At 43.6% G+C, this 21,425-nt stretch overlaps 1 protein-coding gene and 1 long non-coding RNA gene across 10 annotated transcripts in view; both read right to left on the minus strand.

The window, feature by feature from the left end:
• The window catches only part of LOC125763639 (uncharacterized), a 135,592-nt gene that overhangs the window by 32,916 nt on the left and 81,251 nt on the right, over positions 1 to 21,425 (minus strand). The window lies entirely within an intron of this gene.
• LOC125763361 (rho guanine nucleotide exchange factor 7-like) overlaps positions 1 to 21,425 on the minus strand; it is a 59,825-nt gene that overhangs the window by 21,344 nt on the left and 17,056 nt on the right. For 3 of the 9 annotated variants that reach the window (XM_049426429.1, XM_049426430.1, XM_049426428.1), the window contains exons 2-8: positions 19,671 to 19,874; positions 19,432 to 19,588; positions 19,155 to 19,355; positions 18,390 to 19,062; positions 15,249 to 18,066; positions 14,288 to 14,558; positions 14,099 to 14,226 (exon numbers count right to left, since the gene is read on the minus strand). In XM_049426429.1, the coding sequence (XP_049282386.1) occupies positions 14,223 to 14,226; positions 14,288 to 14,558; positions 15,249 to 18,066; positions 18,390 to 19,062; positions 19,155 to 19,355; positions 19,432 to 19,588; positions 19,671 to 19,854 (4,308 nt within the window). In that variant the 5' untranslated portion in view covers positions 19,855 to 19,874 and the 3' untranslated portion in view covers positions 14,099 to 14,222. Of the gene's footprint in view, positions 1 to 8,969; positions 9,073 to 9,284; positions 12,897 to 13,872; positions 14,227 to 14,287; positions 14,559 to 15,248; positions 18,067 to 18,389; positions 19,063 to 19,154; positions 19,356 to 19,431; positions 19,589 to 19,670; positions 19,875 to 21,425 lie in introns of those variants that run through there. The other 6 variants (XR_007418342.1, XM_049426431.1, XM_049426433.1 and 3 more) reach the window with 6 other exon arrangements.

Below are 21,425 nucleotides of genomic sequence, written 5' to 3' on the forward strand. Positions count from 1 at the left end.
CTCGAATACCGTTGCATGAGAAATCACCCGGCACTTCTCGCACCCCAGAGGTGCGTGCATAAACATTGGAGTACTTGGGCAGAAAAAAAATACTTAAAAAAGATAAAACACGGACGGTCTCGTGGCACGCCGACAGATAAGTTGCGCGAAGAAGTTAAATCCAAACCCTCGAGAACTTGCCCACCGGGGTGTAATACCACACGGGAAAAGGGCACACGTGGGGAGGGATGGAAAATCGCCATCAAAAAGGTTCACGACCAACCGCCCAACTCCGTGCCGTCGCTAATCTGTCGAGTGGAGTGAAGTTCTTTCACTTCAAATGGAATGGAAACAAGTTTCTACACACGATCACCACCCACCGGGGGCTCACACACTTGCATTTTGCCGACAGTTGTTGAAGCTGTTCTCCACCTTCACAAGACCTCAAAAATATGATTTGCTTCTTGCTGGCTGCTTTCTAAACCCATCATTGCAGAAGAAGTCTTTTAATGAAAAAACAAATCCATTAAATGTGCTCTTTCGTGTGTAACACATATTCGCCGCAAGTTTCTGAAACAACAAACAGCGTCTTTGGAGATGTACAAGTGGCCAACGAAACAAGTGCAACCTTTGTGCCTGCGGTGCAGTAATTATTGTTCTGGTTGCCTTCTGCTACCGTACTCTGCCCAAGATTCGCGATGCAGATCATCCGCAGCATATGCAAAACATGTAACTGCTCCACAATCACACCATCATTAGTGCGTACGGGATGAATGAGTACGTGTGTGCCTGTGTGGGACTTGTGACTGGCGCATAATTGCGGTTACGCAACCGGCAAACGGCTGGGTAAATGCATCATCAACCGTCGCGCATCGGATGAAATGTTCTCGGTACCGCTACGCTGAGGTAATAACGTACGCCATGGGGTCATGACACAACGGGGTTTTTCGCTCTCCCGCTTCTCTGGCAAAAAAAAACGGAGGGAAGAATGCAAAAACTGAAACGTAACGAACGCTAATTTGCGTAACATCCAAACCCCAGCCCTGCCCCAAAAACTCCCGAATGGCCACTTTAAATCAGCCACCAGACAGCACACAAAACAAGACAACTTTACTTATTGCTGCCTTTACACGCTTATGGTTACGGTTGCAATTTACGGCAGATTTGGCAAGACAAATCATCATACAGCATCTACCATAGAGGGCAGGGGGACCTTCTTCCTTCTTCTCACCTTTTTGGAACCAGCGTTGGAAGCTAATGAACACAATACAATCGTACCCTCCGCCAGGCAAAACATGGGACCCTGTCACGGAGGGCGGATCTGCACGAGTTTTCATTCCCTTTGGGAGGCACACAACAAAAAAAATGAGGCTTCTATTATTCCTGGCAAACAAGACCTATTTTGCGTAATTACTAACCCAAATCTCACTCCCGGAAAGGTTACGGTTGCGGTTGCGTACTTCACGTACATTTGTGCGTATATGCAATCATCATCCAACGGGGAGGGAACAGAAAAAAAAAACAGTTCGAAAGCTCAACAGAGTATCGTCGGCCAAGTAACAAATTTGCAGACGCACGCGTGCGATGCTTTTAACTGTTGGGAAGGTTAAGAAGGAACGTTACAACTTTCTAACTGTTCATCAAAGATCAAAAAGATCACCAAAGAGTTCAATAAATCAAAGAGATTCGTGAATATTTGAACATTTAATGATCTCCATAATATAGACAATCAGATTCCACAAAAAATACATATATAAACCTTAAGGAAATAATTAAAATATTAACTCAAAACATACGTTTAACAATTGAAAAGCTTCCCGCAAGCTAGCCTTCAAGAAGACGTCGGTAAAAAATCTTTTGTAGAACATACTAAAGAACACAAGATGAAAGAATAATAACACTTGGCGGGACAATTCTTCTGAGTCAAGCTAAACCGCCCTTCTCCGCCAGTGTCAGTAAATAGATCGAGCAACAATGTGTCTGTTGTGATTGCGATTGTTTCGCCTGTTACTGTCTGGTAATTAAACTGCGTGTGAAACAGTTCCGCTTAGTCCCGTTGATTTAAACGCGCAGCACGCCCTTTTCGCTATGCTGAAGGTGCAACATTCTTTCCACCAGCTATATAATACACGATCGCAGCCTCCTTTTATTCCCTCACCCACCCTCGCTGCTCCCCTTCATCCACTTTACTTAAAAAGAAAGAGAAGAAAAAAAATCAAACCAATGAAAATTAAATTTTACGAAACAAAAAGAACCCAAAAAATCTCATCAAACTAGTTCAACTAGCCGTTAGCGACCGACCGGGTGTGTGTGTGCGAAGGTGTGTATAATTACGACAAATTATTTCACCACCGGATCGCGCCCAACCCTTGGTTGCACAAAAGATGCTCGGATCGTAACTGTGAAGCTGAGAACGGAAGGGAGTACGGTACGAGCTACGTAACGCATTCCAGATTAAATGTGTAAAAGTGTAAGAACGGCTTCACGGCTTGTTGTTTGTGGCACCAGCAAACTACCGGTTCACAATGGGCGCATCAACGCCATTTTTTTTTTTTGGCAATGTTAAGATGGCACAACTCTTTGCAACACACAAAGAAAATGCTTTACGAAAAGCAACGCAAGATAAAGGGGAATTCCATCAAATGAAATCTCTTTCGTTTTGTGCATTTTTTTTTCTTCTCAGGAACGTTCATTTGCTTATTTTCATTTCAATTTCCACCGGTAGAAGATAGAAGATTGATGCAGTCAGGTGTGAAATTTTGATTAATACGTTTTGCACCTTTTCTCGCACCGTGTGCTATGTGATTGTGGCAGATGCACAGTTGAATGAACACGTGTTTTCGTCGATCGGCATACGGTTCCACCTTCAAAAAAAAAGCCTAATTTACATTTACTAAGCCAATATGCTTTTGCCGAACCGAAAGAAGATTGAGTTTCCGCGGATGACTTTTACCAATCGATTTCCACCTCAATGGTTTGCTTGTGTTTTTTTCCTGCAAGCTTTTACTTCGTGTTAAGTAAAACACCTTCCATCCTCGCCTTCCAGTGGTAAAGGAACTTGCTCGATTTAATGCCTTTTTTGCCGAAGAATGCATAATTTGAATTAATGTTTCCCTGCCACTGATTGCTGGTTTCTCGAAAACCGATCCCAGGGTGCGTAATTGAATCATGGCGACGGGCTTTCGGGTGTTCCCCGTTGTCTGCCGGTAATCTAACGGCGATTGTAAAGTGGATAGAATTTTTCCGGCAAACCCCCGAGGAAACGCACGCCGCCATTGTACTGAGACTAATGACGATGCATTCCACACCAGTCCATCTGCAATCTACTATCCAAAAACCCCATTCCGGAAGGGCTATGTATAAAAAGGCTGAGAACATTTCACCTCCCGTGTTGCCCGCTTTCGTGTCCCCAGTGTTTCCCCGAGGGGAGAATTTACAACAAAAAAAAACACCGGAAAAACACAAAGAAGAGGCAAAAGGTCGTTCGAGAAGAATGGGGCAGGAAAAACAAACCTTCACCGATCCGATTAATTCTCCCTACTCTCCGGGAAAAAAAACAACCGGAAGGAAAGAACGATTCTACGGGCGTGTATTAGCGCATTGTTGTCCGCTAATTGTGACACTGACCGACGCTGACAATGGGCAGATTTTATTTAATGTTTTCACCCGGAGGGAACGCAGCAGAAAAGCAACCGTTCAATGACACTAAACAACGGTGGCATTAGAAAAAAAAGCCGAAGTTTACGTGTCCATCATGTTGCCAGTTGATTTTTGATCAACCAGACAGAACTGTCCGGAAAATTAATTCTAAAATGTTGAACGCCAGAGCTTGGAAATGTCATATTTTTCTCACACTAAATGAATCTTGTCTTTGATCGCGTTCTACAATTACCCATTCAAGCCATCATCTTCATTTCGGTTGTGTTACATCCCGTTAGCTTAAGAATAGCAACAACTCATTAGCGAGATATCAAATGGTTTGGAAAATGAATCGGTTTGATACCTAATAGCCGCTTCCTTTTTTTTTATTTTGAAGGATTATCTGCTTGAGATGAGCTTAATGGAAAATCACAATGATTATTGGCTACTTTGTGTATGATTATACCTAATCCAGCAACTAGATATGCAGTACTTTCCGCAGACGGATGCTTAGCCTTTTACCTGAAGTTTAATTGATACCTTTCCATATCCATTCGATGCTCTCGATTGTTAGAGTCTTATGAATGGATTGCAATTAAAGCCTTTTTTTTTGTTTGTGAGATGCCTTGTACGGATTTCCATAGATTAACTCTAAACAAGGCTCTCTGAACATCGACCCATACCCTTCCGAATGGTTTTAATCTATCGGAAAACAACAACGAAAAAACTTTACACGAACTCCAACATTTTCAAGGGCTTTCCTCTGTGTACCTTGAGCAACAAGGTTATGATGCAATGGAACTCAGAATAAAGAGAAATCGTAATGATCGGACGAGTTAAATCGAGGTTAGGTACTTACCGAAACCTTGAGCGTCCTCTTGACCGGAAACTGTCCGAGATGCCAGCGCTACCAGAGCAACCAGTAGTAGATGGGCTACCGTCTTAGAGGGTAAGTTGGGTCGACGAGCGCACCGATGCTCCTTGCTCTCGTTGCTCATCCACTCAGCGTTCAATGAGTAGAACAACATTTTTGGAGGGCAGACAATCTTCACCAGTAAGCACTTATTTCTTCACTGTAAACTCTGCACCGGAACGATCTGTGTCAATTGGCGTGGCAGAGGGCAGAGATTTGAGTAGTGTTTACCACTTTACCCCACACGGGCACACTTGCTTTGCCAGGGCTCGTCGTCTAGATCGTTGGCCTGCTGCCCATCGCTTTCGCGGTCCAGTGTGACGAGATTCTTGTCTAACGGGCTCAAGTGCAAAGATACCGGCACACCACACACAGAGACAGCACCAGCACCTGATCTAGTTCAATGGACTCGATCCATCCAGCATTGAACCGACGTGTGACGACGAGTTGATTATTTTATAGCATACCTCTATCGAAGCATACACACTTGCATCCTTTTTTGCTTCCTCGATACCACAAAACAAAAGAACGAATCAACACGAGCTCGCTTTTTTTATACTTTTCTCACTATTCTATCGCTTCACATAATCACACTAGCTGAAACCAATGCTACTGCCACACTCGCTTCCGTTCTGTTGCCGAACAAAACAGCCTTCTAGCAAGCGAACAAAACGAACGACTTCAACGGTGGTATACGCAACGAACCCGCCCAAAGATGGGAGCACAACAACCGACCGGTAATCAGTAATCGAACTGTTCCACTGGTTTGTGGCCTCTTCCTGCCCTGTGGTCTTCCTTTGTCACTAACGTTCTAGAACGGGAACGGTCGTCCGGGGTCCGGAATTAGCGTTAAACACACACACACAAACACACACGCACAGCAGCCGAGCGAAAGGGAGAAGATTTTTGATCCAACGAACAGCGAAGGCTGCACGAGATCTTCGGGGTGGCGTCTCTGGGTGGGAGCCAACGTAACCGATACACTGCTCCAGCAGGAACGCAGGAACGCTGTCAGCAAACAAATTGCACCCGTCGTTCGTTTGCCTGATCGCTGCCCTGTTGGGTGTTCCTCTTCGCCGCAGTACCGTGACTTGTCCCGGTGTACAAACGAGCGCCCACGAGCGAACGACGAGAGCCGTTAGAATCCGGCCTTTGGCAGTGAAAGATTCAGCAGCGACAACAACTGGTAGAGGGAACCGTCCGATCGAACGTTCATATTGCAACTAAACTCGCCCAGCTGCGCAGACCTTGCGTGGAGACCATCAAGCGGCGAACATGCGCGCGCGCGCCTGCATCATGTTCACTTCCGTCGACTTGCGTGCGTTTTTTCTCCATTTTCTCACTTTTCCAACCATGCTAAGTATCCACCGTGGGTCAATTTTCTCTTGCTCTCTCGTTGTGACCGTTCATTTTCTCTCATGCTTTGAATACTTTGAATCGTGGTTCATACCATTATTGATGCGTTTCGTGTAAGTTGTTTTCTTAAATTGTTTCTTTCTTTACTAAATCCTACCTACTGATGTGAAGGTTTCATTAGGATAACAACAAAAGTCCAAAGTCTTTACAAAAAAGCTTTGCTTCAATAATTGATGTCTTCTTTATGTTCCTACTTTCAATAACTCATCCGCAAGCACTTCTTACTCGAAGGAAAATGATCTCCAAATAGACCTTTTCTTGACAGACGATCACTTTGCAAGTACGGCCAATATAAAAGCCATTTATTTTCAACGCTTTTCCACTCCACTCCTGGCGTTTTTCTGCTTCCTTTTTCGCAATCTATTCACTCGTCCGCGATAGAGCTGCAGAAGCGCGGAATCACTCACAGCAATTACAGAATTGCTTCTAAGCTGACCGGTCGAGTGTTCGAGCATCATCAGTAATCCACTGTGGCCCAAGTAGGCCCAACCCTGTTGAGTTTATGATTGATATGATTTTAACTCTGCGAACCGTTCCAGCCATCAAATCAGCTGCTGCATGATCGAGCAGATCGATTACAGCGTGATTGCTGGAAGATATTCTGTGTACTTTAAGCGCCCCATGCAATTGTTGATTATTCCAGCACGAACAGCAGAGTGAACTGACCAACAATTGAATATGAGCATTATAGAGAAAGTATTCAACATCAGTTTCATACAATTTACTAAAAATGATTCTGTATAAATAAACACGAAAATTGTCATGTTTTGTGTAAAACGTTTAAAAATGCATTTGTTGAAAGTTTGTATTCGATTTGAAACCTTTTTCAGCGCAACTAAGCATGAGAGCAGTAACGCTCTGTCTATACGAGAGGAATTGTATAATTTACCACATTTTAAGATATACCAGAAATCGCCTAATTTTACAGGGTTTTCGAGCTCCAATTCCTAGGTAAAATTGGTGCCATTTCTGTATCTTGAACTTCAACAAAAAGGTAACTAGTTGTAACACGTCATCTAAAAGCTCCTGGAATAAAATTAAAAACACATTTTTAGTACAAAAAGACCTAAGTTTCCACTGCTATACCACTTCAACTTGAAAAGAATCAAGAAATGGTTTCAACTTAATATTAAATTTTGGAAACCCTGCTATATGTATTTTGTGCGTTCGATTTATATTCTTAAAACAATGTTTTATACAAGCAACAAAGTGAATTGAAGGTGGCAAACTTTCATTTTTCCTCTATTTTGCCAACAATTATAAACAGCCGGTCCATCAACTTTGAGCATGATGACAAGTGCACCATACCGAACCGACCGTAATCGTAGGCGTTAAATTAAATAGAACGTAAACTTTAATTAATTCACCATATTGCGATTTTCTGCAGCCCTATCGGTGTGGCTGCGAGAGCGAAAGCTTTCCCTTCAGCAGGATTTGAAAGTCATCAAGCATCAACGATAATGTTCAAAACAAAACCGATAAACCCGGCAGTTACCCGGGGAAAAAAAATGGTAACTGCGCGTAAACGGTTTCCCTGTCAAGGAAAGCGCAAAAGCATTTTTCACGCTACACTGCACTAATGCACACACATTTGTCTTTAAGATTCTTTCATTTTCAATTTTCTTTTACATCTGTATATTAGCCGCACGTTCCAACTCGATCGCTTCACCGCTTCACTAAACGATATGCGTCGACCTTGTGGTTGTTGGTGCAAACAAACAATATTCAATACATTTGTGACCCAAATTTAGATGACATCATAATTACCATCAACAGCAATCGAACGAGTGAAAATTTCCACCATTATTTCCCACTATACGGCAATAATTCAGTTGTTTTTTTACGACATTTCTACATATTTTCTTTCACCATCACTGAAGGACGTTATTGAAAATTGAAACTCCCCCAAAAATGGCTACGACGCGGTACAACGGGAAAATGTTCCCACATGGTCAACTCCCACCTCTGCAGCTTCATCTTCCTTCCCTTGTTCCAACCACGGTCACACTCCCTTCTCCCCACTGCCACGGTCAATTTTCGATGTAATTAAGAATTATGTATGCCAATGCGATCTCATCGTTCGGCGTCTCGCCGATCGGCGTTGGATCAATTTTCACTTTCGACAAAACCATGCTTCACTTTTACTTCACCGAATCCATCAAACGCCGGCGACTGTTCCGAATTGTTGAAATTGATCGTATCCCCCCACTTGGATGCGGCGGCGGCCACTGCCAAACCTTTGCTTACACTTTACCCTGTTGAACGAGTGGCAGGAAAAACTCTATTAAAAGCCTGTTGGCGGCACATGATGCTAAAGAAATGCAACCATCATTCGGTGGCCAGCAGCAATTCGATCGGTCAGTCGGTTAGCCGAAATGAGCTCGATGAGAAGCTGCGGTGGGAACCGGACGGATCCCAAACAAAACAAAAACTCTTCTGACAAACGATTGTTCGATATGTTATCACTTTCACGGACACACGCGTTTGCGTTGGTTGGTTTGGCCACACTTTCGACCTATTTTCTGGAGGTCCGAAAATTGAACATTTTTCGGATGCGAACACATTCCGGCACGATACAAAGCAAGTGGTTTGTTTTTTTTTGTTGTGTCTATTCTTCGTTTGTTTATCGTGCTCTGTTGCGCGTTGTTTTTTGTTATTTTGTTATCGTGGAAGGTTTTCACTTTCGATGAAATTAGTTGACAGCAAACGGAATTACTATTAATAGCGTCGGAAATAATTAGTCTAGTTGTAAATAGATGTGTTAATAAACTCGATTTCTCTTCTACACATGTAGTTGTCTCTTGTTTTCGTTGAAAATACTCGCACAATCCATTTTTGCAAAGGTAGTTATCGTCTGCTGGAATACACTGATTAATGTTAGTTCACTAAGGGTCGTATTTATTCGCGTACGCGTGTTTGCGGCACGACCATTTTTTGGTTCCTTCAGCATTTAGTGTTCGTCGCTCCGTACGTTTCCAGATGGCCCATAAGCACCTGCTGCAAATGACCACGCTGGGTGCGTTCCTCGGTGATCTGCAGCTTCACCTGTGCCATATCTTGCTGCAGTTGACGGACACTGATGAACAGTTGGCGCAAGGTTGGGGTCATTTCATCGAACTCAACACCTGACCGATCCGGCCGAAGAAGGATAAACCAAACAGGAGAAAGCCGACGGAAGGGTCGAACCGGAATAAACCATAAATAAAAAGAAGAACGAGAAAAAGGGAACAAAATATAAAACGATACAAACTAATCTTGCGGAAACACAACAAGGCACGCTTTACTACAAAAGGTTCAACTACACTTTAAGGCACGGCATCACAATGTTTTTTCTTGGAAAAACAAACTATCATATTACAAAAGCATTAATCCAGCACACCGTAAAGGAGAAAAATATGAACTGAAAACCAGCATAACGGGACAAAAGCAGTACATAATCAAAAACACAACTCAAAAGCTCCAGCAAAACTGACCCCATTATTGTACGAATGATTCAAAAAAACCAAAAACCATGCCCGATGCCGCCAAAAGAGGACAAAATCGGGTCAGTTCATGCCGGAGAGGTCCTCTACGTCGGCATCGGTTTTATGTTTAATTTGTTCACCAGCCTTCACGATGCATTTCTTTGAAGGTGCGCCCGGGCCCGGGCGGCCTGCCGTAGGCGTAATTATTCACACTTTTAGATTTAGATCGGCCCTTCAGTGTGGCCGCGACGACAGAAGCATCCGTCAGGCAGTTTGCTTAGCCATTGTTTTATGATTTTGGGTGAATAGTTGGGGAGGAACACACACACACACTAAACGACACCAAGAGACAGAGAGAAATGTAGTGTTCTCACAGCAACAGGGAGCCACCGTTCTTTTCGACCTCGAAACGAAATTACCCATTCATGAGCTATCTTTTTGCTGATAAAATAAAACGCTACCGCATTCAACCCATAAAAATAGAATTGAAACACATTAATTATACGTACGATGGTGAGCAGGGAAGAAAATTAGTGTGCAAACACGACTTTGCATAATCAGTTCTATGACACCTCGGTAGGTTATGCACTAGACAGTGAGATAAATCAATTTCTGTTTCCATTTTACAACGTTTCCTCATTTTCCTCGTCAATCATATCAATCATTGGTGTCGATCCTCTGTGTTACCAGTTGGCTGACGTAATAGAACGTTACTTCTCCCTTGCAATGACGCTAACAACACTGAAAATTGCTCCCGAAATCACGTCAGAGCACACAGGGCATAAAAATCTTAATTGACCAACCACAACCATTGGACCACAAACATTTCCGCGGTGCGCTGTATGAAATAAAGCGCAAGCAATATTTGTTACCGCTTTGGACAGCCGACGATGATCGCCCAGGCGTGGCAGCGATTCACTAAGATTGCAGCGGCCGAAAAAATCGAAAACAATAAGACTGCTCTACACACTGCTCCCCCCAAAAAGACGCCCATTTGTTTTACTGATGCTTAGGCCGAAAAGAAAAAAAAGGGAAAAGATTTATTTTTGTCCACCATGCCATAAAACACCAAAACACAGGCCAACTTAATCTTTTGTGAACACTTTTTCCTTCATGCATTTTTGCATTTCTATAGAGACAAGTTTCTTTTTGCTTTTGGGTCGACATTCTCTTTCGTCACTTCCACCCAGTCACTTTTTTTTCATTCAACTTTTAAAACAACCACACATTTGCTTTACACTGTTGGTGAAGATCTACTCGTCCGCCCTAATGGCCGTACCGTTGTAGAACTGCGTATGTCAGATATGCACATCACACTGCCCTTTCTTTCACAGAATTGCAATTGTGTTCCTGTCGCCTTTTCAATAGTGAAATAATCAAAGGGATTTCATTAATTTGGAAACGAATTTAAGATGATCTAAAAACATTTATCAATAAAGCTCATCAAGCAATCAGAAAGCAATAATAAATCTACATTTCTCAGCACATTTAGCTGCCTACAGGCATATACAGAGACTTTTTGCGAATAGAACATTTTACAATAATAAAAGAACACATCCTTTACTTCATCTAATATCACAACATTTTGTTATACTTCCCTCAAGAGGTGATGAGATTAAATTTACTAGTGATAAATGAAAGACCACTATATAGCAGACGTCTAACGATCAATGCTCTAACATGCTGTTCATGTGCTGTGTTGTATAGGTAGCGTATCTATTGTTTTATTTATTATCATCAATTTAACCGAAGGTTAGTTATCTGCCTTCCGCTGAATTTGGAAACCACGTCCTCAACCGATCCTACCCTTTAGGGCTAATTCTATATTGTATATATCCACAACAAGCAACACGGAGTATATGCAGTTTAACTGCTCAGTAGCTCTATTTTGCTAATTAGCGCCAATGAACCCAAACGGCCAATGGCGTTGCAAAAAAACAAACAAACAAAAACTGCCTTATATAAGGTAGGCCAATTTCGATGTAAGTAATAGTGGTATATGAGTGTATCAATTCCAAGTTTGCAAGCCTTGGCAAGCTGACGGATTAATAAAGCAAGCCCTTGCATAGAACACGACCCTTCGAGGATAGCACAGATCATTGCAACACAACTAATCAACAACAAAGATCCTATCAGTTCACACACACACATACACACATACACTACTATGTTAAATCGTTTACCCTGTACAACGTTCGGTTTTAAATATAGCGTATAAAATAGTGCATGATTGATGTGTATAGGGTCCTTGCAATGAGGATACTCCTACAGACGGATAGTATTGGTCGTTCACTATTACACAGTTGAATAAATGTGATCCAATTTAAGGAATATCCTTCGCTACGCGACAGGATAACAGCCTAAGTGTAAGTCAGTTCCATACGGCAACACATTTTGACATGGCACGAACGAAAAGCTTGTTACTGCTATACAGTGTATACTTCTGCTAGATGACTACAAAATCTAACGTCCCTATCGGTGATGCTGCCAGTAAAACATCCACAGCTTGTTGCAGCATGACACCGAGTTGCGCGACATGTCGTCGCGTAAGTTATCTTCCTGCATTGCCGAACCTCGTGTCCCTTCAGCATCGTTTTCTAAATCGTCACCGTTTAGCTGTGGCGTCGAACGGCGCAGTTGTGATATTTTTGAATTTCTCTTCAAACCTTGTGCCGTCTCGAACGATCGGTTCAAGCGGCGATCGTACAGCGACGAACTAGTACCGGTGGACGCGTGTCCCATTGGCAGATAGTCACCGATGTATTCGCCACCTTCCGGTGCGGGCGGCGGTGGACTGGTGTCTCTATCGGAAACGACCGCATCCAGTTCGCGACTCGTAGTCCGATGCCGGTGCCGATGGTGATGTGGCGCATGATGATGGTGCTGATAATACGAATGGTTTAAACTTGGTGCACCCGGGACCTGATTCGCATTCATCCACACGGTTTGTTGTTTCGATACGCGCGACAGCAGCGGTGTGTTAGTGTTCGAGTTCATGAAAATGTTATCGTAGTTCGAGCCCGATCGAGCGATCGGATTATGATAGGCTGTGGATGGTGATGCAGTCTTAAACGTGTTAATATTGCGCGCTCCACCATTTGCATTGCGACCAGACTCTTCCGAATGGGAGCGCCACTCGGTACTTCCGTAGCCACCGATCGAATACCTAGCGCGTTGGTTCTGTTGCTGGTGCAGTAGTTGCTGGTGCTGCTGTGACGGCTGAACACCGTTTGCTGTGTTGAGCGTCGCGATGGATGCAGCGTAAAGATTGAAACTGTTCGGACTGGCTTCCCGCCAGATGTGTGACGAGTTAATGCTGTTCGTCGATGTATGTGTCCTGCTGTTCTTGATACCGCCACCACTCGGCAGGTAGGATGAAAGTGAGGAGCACGTGAAAGGTAGTTGAGGATTGGACGAGGAAAAGTGTTTGCTTGTTTTTAACTTTCCTCCACGGATTGGTAAACACGGTGTCCACGGTAGCAGTGCTGTATGATGTTTTTTTAAGGAACGACGAGGTCAAATTGAGGGAATATGTATGTATGAAGGAATTTCAGGATGGAACGATCCGTTATAGATAGCAATTTCGTTTGATTGTGCCGTTATATTTTACATACAATCAATGGCACGAAAAAACGACGAGCGTCGTATGATAAGGACGCACCGTCGTACAGTTATGAGAGGATAGGAATGATAGAGCAGATAGGCAAAAAGGGAAAAGAAAGAAGACATAATACGATAATACAGTTTAGCCTTCAATTCTCAGATCTCATATCATGTGACTTCCAAAAGAAGCAATGCAAATCATTAGACATTTCTTGCCAAGCTTTGAGAGACAATTAAACACCATAAATTAAAAAAAAAGATGCAACATTTATAAACCAAATTGCATGCTCAATTAGCGTTGTAATAACGAAGTGATGAGATTAAAGTAGCAAAACTTGGTGAAAATAAATACACAGAAATTATAATGCGTATTAAATTAGGAGATCTCACTTTTTTCCTTCATATCGCTTGAATCGTTACAGTGAACCACTCCCACCATATCAACAACAACAAAAAAACGCTAAATTTTACCGTAAATGCGTGCGATGATTAAGCAACTGATGTTGATTATTCAGTGGTCGTAGAACCGTTAGCCCACCCCGTACTTATGGTAATATTATATCTGCAAAGTTCTTTTCAGTTAACCAACCTTTAGCTATACGCTGCAATGCGTGAAGAAAAGATTTTATCGCAACAAGTGTTCCACAAAACGCTGGGTTACATTTTAAGGCTGCAGCGTTATGACGAACTTTAATATTAACCACCCCATTAAAACACCGAGTGCGATTAATAAATAGCCAATTATTAGGAGACAGGTATTGATGGATCACTCAAATCTACGTTAACAAATACATAAATATTAAAAGCAACAAAACAAGCATAAACAGCTACGATTTAGAAAAAAATGCATTCTCTTACCTGAGTGCATCGTATTGCGTGAGGTGCTCTGGTAAGCGGCACAATATGCTTCAATGACGCGAAGAACTAATGCATCCTCCTCATAGGTGGGTGACACCTTCGAGCTGGAGCTGAAAGACAAACTGTGATGCACGCTATCGGAAGTGTTCAAAATAGTACTTCCTCCACCGCTGTTGCCACCACCGACACAGCTGGCCGCAGCACCTCCGATGCTTCCAGTAATGCTCGCCGTCGCACTGCGTCCTCCTCCCGTACCGCCTGCACCAGCACCACCAGCACTGCTGACGGCTACCGAGCTCAAAAATGCTGGACGCAATGAAGGTGCCGGTCTTAGGTTTGTAATATTCCAATTAGCTAAAAATGAAACAAACGATCTTCAGTTATCTTATGGACAAGCAGCATCACCTTTAAGTACCTTTTTCCGAAAAACCTTTTTGGTTTAGTGCCGCTTGATTTGCTTCGTGACGATTTAAGTTCAGGGAGTTCGGGGAAGCTAACAGACTTGGATTCGGTTGATGTTGCTTTAGTTGCTGTTGTTGGAGCTGTTGTTGCTGCTGAACTTGATTGTAACTCAGATGGTGGTTGAACGATTGGCTGCGTTTGTGTTGCGACATGTGCTGCACGATGCTGGACGTTCCGCTCCGAGACGGGTGGCTGTTTCCGGTTGTTGAGGGCGGTGGTGACATCTGTGTGGTAAATCAAGCACATTGATTAACGGTCAGGCTCTGGTCGGAATGTTTTATCGAATCGCATAAGCGCTCAATCACAAATCCATTTATCATTCACATTGAACCGACCGACAGCACGAGAAATTATGTATATACAGGAAGATTTTACTATGCTTAGAACTGAGCAGATGATACACACAACATTTTAAATAATAAGCTATGAAGTGCAGTGGATGGAACAGTGCTCGTAAAGCTAAAGTGAAGTGCGAATTATTAGTGCATTCTGCATTTATTTCGCTGTCACTATGAAAATGACATTATACTGATGGGAATGCTCGCTCACAGGGCTCAGGCAGGGTGCTTTGGCTAAACTTTATGTACAACAGCAATGATCGTAAACACAAACACACAAACACACGCACACACAAGCAAGCAAATCCGCATTCCTGATGATTCTGCCACATGTAACCATAACAAATCTAGTAAGGTACATTCAATACACTTTACTAGTACACATTTGCCAACAAACATCCAAACACTTGTCTGCAATATAGAACCTTTGCGAGAAATTTACTACTGTACTAAATGAGAAGAACGCAAGCAAAATAAGATGAGAAGGTAGAAAAAAGAACAAACAAATACAGAAAACACAACAAAGAAAACACAAATCAAAAAGCCAACTAAACCAAACAGAAGAAACACTCTTGCCTGAACCCAGAGCGGCTCCATCATTAGACGAAATATTGGGACGACGTAACAGAGCATCGCCATCACAAGGAATGTCGCCCGCTTGGCCGGTCGAGGAATTGCTACTTTTAGTACTACTAATCTTACTATCATCACCGATAAATGGAAACCGTGGTGGCAACGGCCGTGACAGTTGCCCAGAAGCCGGTGGCAATTTCAGCGACTCGTTACTCGTGACGACAAATATCGGTAACTTTTCCTTCTTCCACCAGTGTGCATAGAGGCCCGTTTTGTAAGTGATCTTATCAGCCGTTTTCTCCCCATACGGAGGAACAGTCGATTGTGTAAGTACGCGTCGCATAGCGGCTGCCGAAGAGCGATCATACAGATTCACTACTATACGGCTCCGGCCGGAATAATGACGCGGTTCTTCACTTGTATCGTCATCTCTATCCAACGATGAGAATGATGATAACATTCGATCTTCACTACGACTTCGCACCGTCCGATCGTGTCCTGCATGTTCGTGTAGCAGCGAATATCTGTTCGCTTCCTCGGACGGTTCCACATCTACCGATGTACTGTCCTCTCTTGAGACAGTGGATTTATTCTTCACCGAACCTTGCCGCCGACTATGAGACTGAGAATTATCATGAGGATGCTGATCATTAGGGTGATCGTATTGCCCACTATCAGTGAAATCGAACTCACTCTCACGAACGAGCGCAAATCGACCCAAGTTGTGACTGGAGCGGGATTGTCTCAAGGCAAAGGAGTGCGAACAGCATCGATTAACGCTCGCAAACATATCACTCGCAGGAACGCCATCGACAACATCTTCGCGAGTTTCTCGGTCGCGTAGCATCCCGTGAACAACATCGTTCTGTGCATGGTCAGCGTCCTCGTCCAGCGTACGCTGCTCTGCATAATCACAAAGAAGAAAATCACCGGAAAATTTAGCGGGCCCATCTGGCGACGAGATAGTACAACTACCGGCCATACCTGAATCACTCGAATGAGGACTGTGGCCCCGTGAATAGAAACTACAGAATCGACACTTATGCTCCGAACAATCAGGACAAACTGGCTGACATCCAACCGATATGTGCTCTGAATCGTCTTCTCGACGGTTTTTACCGGGTTTGTCGTGCTTTGCTCTATCTCCACCCGGCATGTTGTTGTTGGAATCGAGAGCCTTTGCTGATAGCGGAGAAGTGGCTTTTCTGGACAATTCCACGTACTGATAACTTAAGCAACGTCTGGCAGTTGAGGTTGGACCATCCGTAACACCTTGGCCTACCCTTGGATCCGACCCTTTGCTCGTATCATGCGAATCGTCCTTGTCTTTTCTACGATGATTTGGATTTAGCACAAGTTTTTTGTCAGAATTTATTGAATGCTTACGGAATGGTGATTGCTCCCGAGATAAACATCCTAGCACAGTTTTGTCGTGCACCGATCGGCCATCTACACCGACGGATACCGATGTCGTGGCGGTTGTGGGAAAGTTGTACAGCAATTCGGCCGTCACCGGGTCGGGTGCGGGTACAATGGCGGGTATGTCTAGCGAACTGGAATGTACACTGTTACGGTCGTTACTGCCCGCGCCATTACCTGCGCCGTTGGATGTCGTCGTGGGTCCTTCTCCAACCTGGCATTCGTCCTTCCACGAAGGAATGTATATTTCGGTCACGGACGAATTGTTGAATCGATTACCAACGAAATATGTCGGCATGCTGTGGCGTTCCTCGGTCACCGTTTTCTGCTGCAACGAGTGTTTTATCTGCATTGACTCGTCGAGATTAAGCAAATTTTCGCAAGCCATTCGTCCATGGGCAGCTCTATGTTCGAAGCTAGACAATTGCGACTGTTCAGAGCATTGCTGTTTCAGATCACCCAAAAGCAATCTAGCCGTGGATGTATGGATTCCCGATGATCGTCCAGCGTTTGATCGAGCGCTGTCATGCGCACCGCCACTATTGAGTGACTCGCGATCATTTAGGCGCAGGAATGGTACAGCAGCGGAACCAATCATTTCTGAACTACGCGTTCTACCGCTTTCGCAAACGGTTTCTTCCTCCTCCTCTTCCGGTAGACTATCTTCGTCTTTTTCGGAGTTGAGCGACGAAGTTTTCCGTCCATCGTTTCTATACGTGAAAGAACCACCCTCTGTAGAGTGTGGTTCCCCGTAACTTTCATACACTGTGCTTCCTTCACAACTACTATCCGGATTCGGTTTACTTTTGCCAGCAAAAAATGTTATCGTTTCGTACGCATCGTCATCCTCTTCTACAAAATCCACCGCATTCTGGCGCTCAAAATTTGATCGACTTCGGGAACAAGAAGATGACGCACACGATGAGGACTCTGAATCACTGGAATCATATGTATGGTGTGTAAATGGGCTGTTCTGCTCTTTGCCATCGTGTTCTGTCGCTTCTTCCTTCCTGTTCTGCGACTGTTCTGTGGCACTAGGCTCAATTTCACCTTGTTCGGGGACCACAACACGTGCTGCAGCTTCCTTTTCACGTCGTTGCATTCGTACTGTAGTTTTATGGCGTCGTCGTCTCATTACGACCTCTCTCCGCTCATAGGTTCGTGTTATTTGAGGGTACAGTAAAGCCTGAACGACATATCGTGACAGTTCGCCTGCTCGGAAGAGGCGTCGGAAATAGGTAGTCAGCTCGGCATAGGGAGCGGTAGGCGGATAGTTCGCTGGGGGAAGTGTTGCTTCAAAGTCGGCCCCATACATTCGATACCACTGACCACCGCCATCATATGCACATACCGATACGCGAGTACTGTAGCCACGAGAATCGAGTGCTAACTGTTTACTGCTCTATTGGCACAAACGGACATATTTATTTGTTCGAAAACAATCATTGCGGGAAGTGAAAGAAAGAATTGCCACACGCCACCAGGCACGGGTTAAAAATAGGATAGTGTTTTTAAAAGATAGTTAAACAAGAGAAAGAAAAAGAAAATAAAATTTAAACGATATAATCCAGCCTCCATTAGGATAATTCAATATGTACCAGTTACGTTTATGAAAATGTTTTCATACAAAAAAGTCCACAAAATTCACTTCACAAAAGAGCACCACGTTCCCACATTCACACATATCCATAGAAATGTAACATCCAAATAAATGATCATACTTACATGGGGTGGAGGTTGAGGAATATTCACTGCCGAGCTGCTAACGTTACGTTTCATGTCCAACGCTCCTGTACTGCTCTGTTCGATCACACCAGACTTGGGGCTAAGCAGTTCCACCCACCGGTTGGCCTCACTGGGACCTTGGCACACGGCAACGATACGATCAATCAATGTACCGCTGATTTCAAACGCATTCTTTATCTGATCTGTATCCTCCAAACGATTCACAGTTATTCCCGTCAACGGAAGTTTTCCTTCGTACTTGAAAGCACTCATCCGTTGGCTTACGCTTAATATTAGCAGCGTCTGCGGGAACAGCACCAAGTATCGATCCTTGTGTTCCGGACCGACAGCTACACTCCCCATGTGTATGATGTCACCGAGCGAACTCAATTCTGCACCCTGCCAACCGCGTACCGGCCCGGTCAATATCTGTAGCTCTAGCTCCTTCTGCCGCCGTGTAGCCGAACAGGACGAGGCAATGTCCTTGTACACGGCAATACTTCGCTGGGTATCACCCCTATCCGGGTGTCCGCTCTCCATGTGTCTTTCGAGTTCCTGCAGTATAGCGGCGTACTTGTCTAGACGCCGGAAGGGCTTAGACAGACCTGTAGTAAGAACCAGTAGACCCGGTTTGGCCGCACCTTGTTTTTCCATGAACACATTCAGTTCCTCCCTGGTGTGTGGTAGCCAAGCAGAAACCATACAAAATTAGAATGTCAAATCCTCGCCGTAGTTTAACTATTAAATGACGTGTTCAACTCTTACCGAAACTTATCAACTATTACTATGGCACGGGGATGGGCGGCACAATAAAACTGGTGTATTTTCTTCATCGTTGGAGCTTTCGATAAGAACACTTTCCCCACACGATCATTGCAGTCCTCCAGCGTTTGCAAAAACTCCTCATGCATTTCAACCACCTCGAGAAAGTTGCACATTAGCTGTGTATATTCGTTGGAAGAGAGTCTACAAAAAACAATGAAAAGTTTTAGAAAAGTGCGTAAAGTAGCTGTATTAACGTAGATATGCAAGCACGACATACATCTGGCTGGCTTCCAGGGGTTCCAGAAAGTTTTCTGCCAATCCCCGCAACTCGGCAACATGAGCTTTTTCACTTTCCAGCAAATCACGGAAGACAACCGATCGGAACGCCTGTATTTCCTCCGGAGGACGTATTGTTTCGGACAGTGGCAATGGTCCTGCCGGATACATAAAAAACATTTTTATAATATCTATGTTGTTGGTTAGTGAACAATATTCGCCCCAAAACCACAAACTTACCAACGTATTCCTTCACATAATTGCTTGGAAACCATCCCGTCTTGTCGCCCAACGTTCCTTCCCACCAGCCACCTTCCTCACGCTGTGTTAATGTTATGATATCGCCCTTTTTAAAACACAGCTCATCGTTGTTCGAACCCTTGAAAGAGTACTGTGCCTGTACGGTAATTATTGAAGCGTCCATGCTGAAATGCGTTGTTCGTTCTGCAAATAAATCAAATACATTTTTCGATCAAAACAAATCAACAAATTCGCACGACAAGTTGCTGTTGCCACTTGAATATAGTTTCTTATTCCAAATCGATTTCTAATGCCAATTCTCCCAAATGTGTATGGGTACACGTTTAAACCCTATCCTTTCTTTTGCAGATAAATCAGTCATGTGCAGATCGACAGATCGAATTCCACAAACTTAAAAATAGTCGCCTTGTATGTCTTACGGCTCAATGCTTGTTGCATATATGTACGGAAAAGGATGACGACCAGTAGCACATCATATACATGGCATTTACAATTTTCCATTTCTTACCAACAGCTCAGTATGACGCACGCACGTGGTTAAACCGAGGATAAACATTTGACACCCTGCTGTCTAAAATCGGTTAAAAATGGCTTAAAAAATAAACGAATGGTTTTAAATTTTACGATCGAACGTTCTTTCTCAAAGCACCTATGCTATCGCGATCGTTATTATGACTCATAACCAGTTACTCCGCCACAAATTACAATAACTGATCATTTATCGTAGTTCGATGTGTTTTTTGTATTATTTATTCAAGTCATCAAACCCATGCTCATTTCTTCTATCAAAAGTTCCTTCTTGTAGATCTTATTCTTTATTTTACATCGTTAAATTCAAATGCCCTTTCCAAAGAGGGATGAATGGAGGCGCATGACACCTTGCCATGACATATAACTTTCGAAAACAGCATTTCCGTTTCCTGTTGATTTTCGATCGAGAATCCATTTGGGATCTTGCGCTAACGACACTTTAAATATTGTTGATACAATAAGTTGATGTGAGTGTATGAGCTGAGGCGTGGTTCTATATCACGCTGCACAAAATTGTGTAATACAAGTGGTTTGTGATTATTGTGAAAATACGAACAGGTATATCAATATCATCACCATAATGATGTACCAAAGCAGAACAACATAATTTTGATGCATCGTCATGATCAGTGTGTTTGTCTGTTAGTTGATTGTTACAGAAAAATTGTTTCCGAAGCAAAACAAACGATCACACGAGCCGCTGGATCATCAATCTTCATAGGCTACAAAAGGAGGGCTGTTGCATTGCTGATTCATCTGCCGGGTCCTGCGCACGCTATCAAAGTTTCTGCAGCTTGCAAAAATTCTATAATTATTCTTCGGCTTTTGGCTCGCGATCACACGACTTCCCCCAGGAGATGATATTATAAACGAGCTCGGCGAACAGATTACGGCACTGTTTCTCGCTTTCTAAAGTATCTGCAATAAGTGGAACGAAATCGATATTTGATATATCCATCCAAATGTACCGTGTCGTGCACCGTCCGTCTACTTACGCTTCGGACAACACTGCGTAGACGTAGCGTTCAACGAAGGGCCAAAAACAATGAAACAACCACCAACACCAAACAGTGATCAGATGTACGAATGGGAAATCAACACAATACGCACACTACGCGGACAAGCAAAGGTGAGAGAATTTGTTTTCCGAGGGAAGGTGTTGTTTGGAGGCAAATAAATGTCTCGTCCACGGTAAAGATTATT

This window comes from Anopheles funestus, chromosome 2RL, assembly GCF_943734845.2.
Source record: "Anopheles funestus chromosome 2RL, idAnoFuneDA-416_04, whole genome shotgun sequence".
Lineage (NCBI taxonomy): Eukaryota > Metazoa > Arthropoda > Insecta > Diptera > Culicidae > Anopheles > Anopheles funestus.